We start from the raw sequence: 9,939 nt of genomic DNA on the forward strand, positions 1-9,939 counted from the left end.
CAAAATTACGAATTCTTCAAATTCTAAAAAATTTGAAAAAAAATAAAATAATTTATAAAAACAAAGATTGGATAAAAAACAAAAAAGAACAGCAGAAATCGCTATCAAAGTATCAAAAAGTGAATTGGCTGAGAAAACGGTAAAAAAATCCCTTTTTTAGATCATGCAATATAAATAAAGTATGAATAAAAATACTGTAATATAAAATATTTAATCAGTCCAATAATACCAGTAATCAAGTTTAGTCTCAATCTAATCATGCACCAGCCTAAAAAAAAAACAATATCTTTACGGAGCAAGATAAATCAACTATTCAACATTTTTTTTAAATGTCAATTTTGGTTGTTCACCAAGATCAAGTACGTAATAACCGTATGGTGATTATGAATAAATCGATTAATTATTTTTATTTTTTTTTACTGATTTTAGTTTACAATAAATGAATATAAAACGACTAGAATTCAACAGATTTTACAGTTTCTTCACAACTTCGAATAAACATAATATTTACGGGTTAATATTGTTAATTAAATTTTGTCCCCTCCTGCGAAATAATTTTCTGAGAAATATTTTTTTAAAATTATTACGCCCAAAAAAGTATGTAAAGCAATCGACTCCAGACTTTTTTTTAGTGGGGGAGAGGAGGTCATCAATTTATACCCCTGATTGACTTACAAAGTATCTTAGAAATAATATTGATACATTTCTTGCGTTTATCATAGGTTCACGTAACAAACTATAAGAATTACTAAAAACTGGCAGAACAAATTTTAGAAACTTTATTAATTAAAAAAATAGTTAATTTTAGTCAAGTTTATATGGAAACAAGGGGTTGTCCTGACAATGCATGAGAAGGTAGAAATTAGTATTCAAAACACAACACCCGGCTACTGCCTTCCATTATTACAGTGGGAAGTGGAGGCTGATTCGATACAAAAATATAGAATAATACCAACGGTAGCATTATTTAAATAATTGTTCAACAATGAGTATGCATGAATGTAAAATTAGAGATTTTAATTAGAGAACTGGATAATTTGTAAACCTCAGTCAAATATTTAAAGAGTTTGGAAAAATAAGGAATAATAAAGGAGTTAATGATTGTTCCATGAAAAAATAACTCGAAAGCGTAAGCGGATTTACTCAACATTAACCCTTATTAACAAACTAATTTGGAGAATAAAAAATTCTTTGAGGATCTACTGAACAACAATGTTGTGTTCTGTATATTCTGAAGCATCATTCTGATGGGGCCGGTATGAAAACACACTTGAAGTCTCATGTATTTGCATTGTTTTAATGCAACCATTAGAGTACAGATGTTCACAAAAATTGTAATAACATTTTATCAATAATGCACATAAAAAAATTGAACAAGGAAATCAGACGTTTTCTTAACAATGATTGATTTTGAAGTTTGTCTAAGTAAATAAAACTTGAAAAATTATCCTGTGTCCAAGTTGAAGATGTATTTAATTGGACATTCAGGAATTCTAAGTGGCAGGTTTCAGAGCTTAGTAGGATCAGGTTCAAGGTTCAGGTCATCTCCGGAGTACGAGAAATACTGAGGCGGAGGTAAGACAGAGCGCAAGAATACCTAAAGATTTCCAAACTCGAGTTTCTAACTCATCTTCAGGTGGATATTCATCACACAAAGTCTCCTACAAAACAAAACACTATGTTCAAATTTAATTTAAATGAAATGAGAAACTAAACAATTGCAGAAAGGGAAGCGGGGTTGAATCAAAAAGAATCGTGTGATTGAACTAAATATATTTAACGATGGCATATTTTAAGATTTCCAGGTTGTCTCTGGCAAAATGTATTCTCTACATTAAGAGTGTAGTAAAATAATCCCCCTGTTAATCAATAGTGAATAATAATCTTACCCAGCCACCCTGTGCTAGTATATAAGCTGCTAAATGCTCATCAGAAAACCTCGCTAGACTCTCCGATATATCCCGGAGTAAATCCTCCATATCGTTCTCTGCACAAAACTGAGCCAACCTTGCTCCGAATGCATAGAGAGCAACAATCTTGGACCAGCTGATCTCCTCCCGGAAGAGTTCCTCCGATACCTCGATGAACCCCTGGTAGAAATCAATGTTTCTGTTGATATTTAATCTCGTCATCATCCCACCAAACACCATGGAGTGCTTCTCATGCATCCTACTGATGCATCGTCGAAGGCAGGATTCTGTTCTCGTCGAACTTCCGGAGAAGTTAGTCCTTAAATTAAAATAAGTTTCTATTTGAACTTTTTTCGCCAGTTTCTTTAATGATCTTAAGATAAAAAAAAACACCAGCATTACTGACAACATACCCAGCATACAAAAATTGAAATGTCGTCCCGACTAGGAAAATAATGAAAAAATATACCCGTCTTGCAACCAAACTATAGATAAAAATATAATTCATACCGTAAACTGAAATAAACTGCAAAGTCCACCAACTCTCTGGTTTCCTGCTTTATCCTGATCTCACTTGGAGTAGGGTGGAAGAATTCTCGAACCCGACACAGAAATGTCTCCGAGTTTTCTCCGTCCCGCGGAGTTCTCATATTATCCATTCTTCTGGAATAGGCATTGTATAAATAATACTTTAATGTTTCAACGTGTTCGTCACACTGTAACTAAATACAACAGGTTCAATTTAATATATTTACGAAAATCTAAGATCTATCTTTATCGGTCTCTGCGCTAGCACTAAGATCGATAAACAATACAAGGTTGATTATAAAAATATTCTCTTTTCATATATAACATTAATGCAGGGGTGTTTGGTGGAGGGGGGGGGGTTGTTACAAGAACATTTCTTTGACAATTTTTAGACCAATATATGTTAATGGCACAATACAATGGTAATATTCTTTTTTAGTTCAATTTCTAATGCAAGTTTTGGCAATTCTGGAATTGTAAAGAAATAGGCATTTATTTAGAATTGAAATTTAAAGAGATTCAAATCAACGTTTACTCAACGTAAAAGGAAGATACTTTCAACAAATTTACTTTTTTATAACTATAAAATGCGGGATTTGACAACATGTTCATTTTAAATACAAAAATAACTTAATACATATTTTGAATGTTTAGCTGGGAAGTCTTGAGGGCTTAAGGGTAGTTTCGAATATCTTAGTTTAAACTTTAGAAAACCTGCGATTGTACGGGAGAGAAACCTTGGCAAACTATATCTTGGAAACCAGGAGTACCTTTTTATTACCCGGAAGGACACCTTGGCGTACCAAACAACCAAAAAGCATGCCAGAATACAAAGAACCTCGGTAGAAAGGGAAAATATATCCGTAAAAGCGTGAAATCTTTAAAGAATTTAAAATACTTCTAGAACCTTCAAATTGTTTAACTTCAAGGTCACAACCACCCCCTGAGTGTAATTTTCCGATTAACACTAATCCCTTCTTCGTTTATTTGGTTTAAAGTAGAGAATGAAAACATATTTTGACTAAGATTTTGCATTTCTAGTTGGGTTGAAATATACAGGACAAGGATATCTCTGTTCAGATAAACATTCTATAAATTTATTGATAGAGCCGGCTTTAAACTTTAAATAATCATGTCTTACATATAGGAAGCTTCATGGACTGTAGTTCAAGTTTTTTTTAACAAGGTCAACGGAATAAATATGGAGGACAAAATTATTACAAGTTTAGTAAACCGATAAAAGAAAACGTAATTATGATATTTAGAGATTCTATTTTACCACATTGAACAAGACTGGTCTGGATTTACATCTTATACGAGAAACTAGAATAGCAAATCTCACTTTTGAAGCTTATGTTTATATTAAAACTTTTGACGTTAACCGTTTTTAAATCTAAGTAGTTCGGTTACTGTAATAGCAACTCGAACCGTGTGGCTTTTATTAGGTTCCATTATATCTGAGATTCCACAAATCAGATCTTCTCTTACTCCGATCCTACGACAGGCTGAGAGGAAGTTGTCAACGTTCCTCTGACATTTAGCGGCGGAGAGCTTAGGAACCGCCGGAGACGGAACGTGGATAGAATTGACAGATCTCGGAGCGACGTGGTTCGCCATGTGACATAACACAACCCCATCTGTCAGACAGGCGGGTAGATCGTCTCCTAGAGATATCTTCAACCTTTGCTCAATATTCTGTCTAAGATGATGAATATGCATATCTTGTACAGCTGATCTATCAGAGTCCCGTTTCACAGTAAACAGGGATTTCTCCTTAACTCGAGCCGGAGCAGGGGCTCTGGAGTAGGATCCAGTGCTTACACTGCTCGGACTCCGGTTTGCGGTTGGAATTGCAGTTCTTGATACTGGAGATTTACTCAACGAAGGCGGAGGCGGCGGAGAAGTTTCAGGCGGAGCCCCGGCTCTTGGCGTAGTAGTTGTTTGCATTCGCTCGTAATAGGAGCGTATCTCTACCCCGGTTTTCTGAACGTTGGAATGGCTGGTATAACTCTTCTGTTCGGTTTTGTAAACAGAGTCGGTTTGTCGGCTAAGTTTCTGCTGCTCCTTATATTGACGATAGGTTTGGAAGTTTGATGTTTTGTTTTGTTGACTGGAGAAGGCGGTGGGATTTGGGAGACCGGAGCTGTTTGGATTGGAATGATAGCTCCCAAAACTTTTGATTGAATTGGGACTAGGAAGGCCAGAAGATACAGGACTAGTAGGACTAGTCGGACTATGTCTTGGACTCAGGGTTTGGTTAGGCACAGGCAACTTTCCTGGTAGAGAAGAGTTACTGTTGGTTCGGCTAGATTTAAGAATTGATTTTTTTGCCTGATCTGCATCCGTTCCATTCCCGTTTACTGGTTTTCGATCAAGATTAGTCAGAGAAAGATCACGATTTCTATGAATTGCAGGACCTTTTGCGATAATGTTCTTAGTCCCGTTAGGTTGGAAAGGGTTTGCACCATTGAAAACCCGCTTCTCAATTTTACCGTTCGTTCTGCCGTTGGAAACTTGCACCATAGGTTCCGAGGCTACAAAACTGTTACGAGCTGGTATAACAGGTTCAGAGGGTTTCAACTGCGACGGTTGATTCCACTTAGGGTTATCACAGACATCTTTACTGTTGTCAACGGAGCTATCCAAAGTAGCTCCCATGGAGGATAGAGAAGATACTCCACTGCTCCCGGAACCGTTACTAGCCAAGGATGGATGGGAGATCTGTACAGAGAGAGAAGGTTTCGGAGATAAACTGGTCGGAGACGTTGGACCATTGGAGGAACCAAACCCTTGGGAGTTGACAGCAGGGCGGTAACTAATTGCTCTGTGTGCCAGTCTCCTGGCATCCTCTGCATGATGATCAGGTCCATCCTGGAGCTCAGTACTCCACCGTCTAGCATTGGGCTGTTCACTACCGTACCCACTATCCGCAGTGTGTCGTTTCAATCTTGCATCTGCACTGACAGCTCCGAACCTCATATCTCCGATCTGACTGGTCTTCCGATAACTTCTCCGATGTTCAGTATCCGCCAGTATTCCACGCTTCTTATCCTCCTTGATGGCAATAGTTTCAAGATATTTAAATATATGAACCCGTCCTCTACAGCACATGTTAGCAGGAGGGCAACTCAGGGGGTTCTCCTCGAGGTTCAACTCCACTAGGGTGATCATGAACCTCAGCTCCACGGGCAGGTTGCTCAGCCTGTTGGACGAGAGGTCCAAAGTGCTCAGCTGGAGGTAAGTTAGCTCAACAGGAACCTCCTGGAGATGGTTTCGTCTCAAACTCAGAGTTCTTAGGTTGGATAGATCTCCGATCTGAACTGGTAAATGGGCAATCTCGTTGCAGGAGACATCTAATTGCATTAGGTTGGTTAGTTCTCCAATCTCCTCCGGCAGAGAAACAAGTTTATTATTGTTTAAAACTAAACTCTGTAACTGTGAGAGCTGGCAAACTGCATGAGGGATGAATGAAAGCTGGTTCCTGCTCAGGTCAAGATACTGGAGGGTCTGCAAACTAGATATAGAGTCAGGGATGGATTTAATAATATTATGATAAAGGATAAGTTTCTCCAGACTAGGGAAGTAAGTGCAGTCTACCGGTAATTCCACAAGTTTGTTTCTTGATAGATCTGCTATCCGTGTATCCGTTAGGACGAAATGTTTTCCCAAACTTCGAGGGAAATCTGATAAATTGTTGCATTGTAACTTTAACTCTCCGCTTTTAACCGCTATGTCCAGTTCCGTCTCAAGGGAACGTCTTGAACTTTGATTCGGATGCATAATTATTCACTAGGGTTGCTGATCTAAATTCATGGTTTTTATTTCACAATTAAACCCTTGACTCGATAATAAATATTCTGGATTTAGTCTGAAATCTCACTGGTGTTCAGAACTGTTCTTAGTGTGCCGGACTGTTCTGTTTTACTCCATTTTCAAGCAGGATATCTGAAATGAAAACGTTGTAAATGTCGAAAATGATTACTTGCAAGTTTAAGATGGTATACTATACAAATTAGAAAACAATTGTTTTCATAATGCCAGGATAACAATTCTGTAGAATATCATCACAAAACTGTTTGAAAGAAAAAATGCAAAAATTAAAAAGGGTTCTTTATTTTGATTAAACATGAAGGTGGTTTGCTTATGTGCTTGCTTGGGTGAGTCAGTGTTGGGGTGTGGAACCTGTTTTTCACAGGTAGACTCAACCTTTCGTGAAAGTTTCTGTCAATGCCGCAACCTTCCAATCTCAGGGAGTTTAATCCTCCAGAGTAGACCCTCATAACTATGAACAGGGAGATTAATTCTCGGTACCAAAATTTGGAAGCTATTGATAATAATCCTCAATTTAAAAAAGGATATAAACAAATACCCAAAATGTTTATCTAAAAAAAATCAAACCTATTCTTGGAAAGCTGAAGCGGGTTTATAGCCCTGCCTGTTTTAAACGACGACATTTCTGATGTTCAAGTGTCGCCAGAGAGACGCCCAACCGACCCAACCTCCCCAACCCCTTACTTTGCGGTTTCACTCAGCATGAACCACCCCATCTCAGGGGTCAATATAATTCCTTTTTCAATCCCATTTGGGATTGACAAATTTGAAAGAAATGGGGGCAAATTCTTTAATTGGGGGCAAATTTTTTTTTTTGATAATTAAAAATAAAATTGGGGGCATTTTTTTTAGAAATTTTTTTAAAAATTGGGGGCAAAAAATTATTTTGGGATCGAGAAAATCAGCTTTTTTGGGAATTATATTGACCCCTGCCCCATCTTCATACCGCACACACCTGTAAAACAAGAAATATAATAAATAATTAAAGTTCTACACTTCAAGGACTTCACTCAGCATATCATATTTAATTTTCAAGGAGAGATAAATTAGCAAGAAAGGATTAAAATTAAGAGATTAAAAAAACCGGACAATTATTATAAAAAACGACATAAATAGATAATTACTCGACTAAAATTGCAGATACTCACGAATCGGAGTGAAGATAATACGTGCAGGACTATAAGGAATAGAGATATTACAGAGTAGGGACAACTATGAGCTTAGAGATATTACAGAAACAGGGGTTTAGATGGATGGACTATAGAGTAGAGTTATAGAGATATTCCAGATTAAGTCGAGTATAGATAATACAGCACTAGAAGTAAAGTTATATAGAGATATTCCAGATTAAGGAGTATAGATAATTCAGGACTAGGGTGGAGATATTACAGAGTAAGGGTAGATAATACAGGACAAGAAGTAGCAGGGGCGTACGAGGGGAGGGGGGCAAGCCCCCCTCCCCTCGCTGGGATCATGTAAGATCCCACACAAAGTTTGGGCCCGATAGGTTTAGCCGTTTTGACGCTTATTTAATACAAACAAGCAAAGTATATACAGGGTGAGTCAAAAAAGTGTGATTTGCGGCGCCTGGTGCAAAAGTGTAACTTTTTGTGCAACTCTTCTGTTTGGTGTTTTTTTAATATTTTTTGAAAATTTGTATTTTTTTGGTACTTCAATGGCCCAAAAAAAAATCCGCGAACCTTTTTTTCTTTTAAAATCAAAAGTTCAGAAAAACAAAAATGTGTAAATAAATTGTTTCTATCGAAATCTAAAATTTCCAAAATTGTAATTAGAAAATTCGCAATTTTCAGTTCTGGTGTAATTTTTGTGGAAAAATTGTTTTTCAATGGTTCTCAAGGTTTCAACTGAACAGCGTATATTTAATACTTTAGAATATACTAAGAAGAAAGGAACTAGAGAATTTAAATAACTTTTCCTTAAAATTAGCCCTGAACTGAGACTTGCGAATTTTCTTTTAACAATTTCGCCAATTTTCTGTAATTCTGTGATTCAATCTTAATAAAATTTTGGATTTGGAGAGAAATAATATGAATGCACATTTTTGCTTTTCTGAACTTTTGATTTTGATAGAAAAAAAGATTTGCGGATTTTCTTTTGGGCCATTGGAGTACCAAAAAAAATTACATATTTTCAAAAAATATTGAAAAGACACCATACAGGAAAGTTGCTTAAAAAAGGTACAATTTTGCACCAGGCGCCGCAAATCCCACTTTTTTCACGCCCATCTACCATTTCCATTAATGTGAACATGTTCTCTTTGTGTTCACTGTAGAACAATAACAAAATTTAGCGGTTTTTATAAAAAATTTCGTGGATTTTCTAAATTAGAATTTTGATGGAGGCAAATTATGGTAAATTCGATCATCCAAAACCATCCCTGGGGTCATACGAGGTCCCACAAAAAATTTGGGCCCGATCGGTTCAGCCGATTTGAAGTTTATTGGATACAAACGGACAGACAGACAGACAAGTAAAATATATAGATATAGATCATAAACATATAGATAGAAACAGGACTAAGAGTAGAGATGTTACAGAATAAGGGTCGAAAATACATAACTAGGAGTAGAGATATTAATTCATAGATGTTACAGGGCTTTAGAGTAGAGATATTACGGAATAAGGGGTAGAGATATTACAGAATAAGATAAGGGGTATAGATATTTCAGGACTAAGAGTAGAGATATTACAGAATAAGAGGTATAGATTAAACAGGACTAGGAGTAGAGATATTGTAGAATAAGTGGTATTGATAATTCAAGACAGGGACCAGGAGTAAAGGTACAGATGGTAAGAATAGAGTACAGGGGATAGGAGTAGAGAGTACAGATGATAGGAACGGAGAATACAGTTGATAGTAGTAGAGAGTACAGAGGATAGGAGAAGAGAGTGCAAATAATAGGAGTTAGGAATACAGATGATAGAAGAAAAGAAAAAAGATTCTACGAGTAGAGAGTACAGAGAATAGGAGTAGAGAGTACAGATGATAGAAGAAGAGAAAACAGATAACAGGAGTAGAGAGTACAGATGATAGAAGAGAAAACAGATAACAGGAGTAGAGAGTACAGATGATAGAAGAAGAGAAAACAGATAACAGGAGTAGAGAGACAGATGATAGAAGAGACAAATAACAGGAGTAGAGAGACAGATGATAGAAGAAGAGAAAACAGATAACAGAAGTAGAGAGACAGATGATAGAAGAAGAGAAAACAGATAACAGGAGTAGAGAGACAGATGATAGAAGAAGAGAAAACAGATAACAGGAGTGTTTCAAAAATTAAGGAAATATTCCACTACGGATATTTTAACAAAGACAGGAAATTAATTGTTTCATAATATTTCTCTTTTAGCGAATAATTTAAATGTATTTACGTTAAAATAGGTTTAGAAATCATTTAGAGCTATTTTTAAAATTTATATGCGGTAAAAACCCAAAAAATGTAATCTTTCAATTACTAATAAAGTTTGAAACAATGCGGTAGTTAAAAATATTTATGAAATGAATAAAATATATATTCTGTTTTAGATGCTGTACAATGTACATTTTAATCATGTTTCATATTCATCAATTAATTAATATTTAAAATTGTTTTCTCCATTTTCACAAATATATCGAGGGTTAAGGTCAAAATTAGAAAATCCTTAGGTT

At 36.0% G+C, this 9,939-nt stretch overlaps 2 protein-coding genes across 12 annotated transcripts; both read right to left on the bottom strand.

The window, feature by feature from the left end:
- Nucleotides 1–55: 55 nt before the first annotated feature.
- Nucleotides 56–2,578, bottom strand: LOC111713886 (bcl-2-like protein 1). Of its 3 annotated transcripts, none has more exons than XM_023488871.1 (4): nt 2,421–2,578; nt 1,890–2,229; nt 1,598–1,661; nt 56–268 (listed from the first exon to the last, which is right to left on the bottom strand). In XM_023488871.1, the coding sequence occupies exons 1-4, from the start codon at nt 2,567–2,569 to the stop codon at nt 162–164; spliced, it is 660 nt and encodes a 219-aa protein (XP_023344639.1). In that variant the 5' UTR covers nt 2,570–2,578; the 3' UTR covers nt 56–161. The 3 variants fall into 3 exon arrangements, 2 of the variants coding, with proteins under 2 accessions (XP_023344639.1, XP_023344648.1); XR_002767828.1 differs by lacking the exon at nt 56–268 and adding an exon at nt 389–488 and having other exon boundaries at nt 1,155–1,661; XM_023488880.1 differs by lacking the exon at nt 56–268 and having other exon boundaries at nt 393–1,661.
- On the bottom strand, nt 2,572–6,901 carry LOC111713863 (leucine-rich repeat and calponin homology domain-containing protein 1). 9 transcript variants are annotated; one of them, XR_002767825.1, is made up of 4 exons: nt 6,837–6,901; nt 3,660–6,720; nt 3,525–3,558; nt 2,572–3,067 (listed from the first exon to the last, which is right to left on the bottom strand). XR_002767825.1 is itself a non-coding variant. In XM_023488831.1 (2 exons), the coding sequence occupies exon 2, from the start codon at nt 6,216–6,218 to the stop codon at nt 3,816–3,818; it is 2,403 nt and encodes an 800-aa protein (XP_023344599.1). In that variant the 5' UTR covers nt 6,219–6,720; nt 6,837–6,901; the 3' UTR covers nt 2,572–3,815. The 9 variants fall into 9 exon arrangements, 1 of the variants encoding a protein (XP_023344599.1); XR_002767824.1 differs by having other exon boundaries at nt 2,572–3,092; XR_002767822.1 differs by having other exon boundaries at nt 2,572–3,527; nt 3,673–6,720.
- Between the last annotated feature and the right edge of the window lie 3,038 nt (nt 6,902–9,939).

Source organism: Eurytemora carolleeae, unplaced genomic scaffold (genome assembly GCF_000591075.1).
Source record: "Eurytemora carolleeae unplaced genomic scaffold, Eaff_2.0 scaffold84, whole genome shotgun sequence".
Taxonomy (NCBI): domain Eukaryota; kingdom Metazoa; phylum Arthropoda; class Copepoda; order Calanoida; family Temoridae; genus Eurytemora; species Eurytemora carolleeae.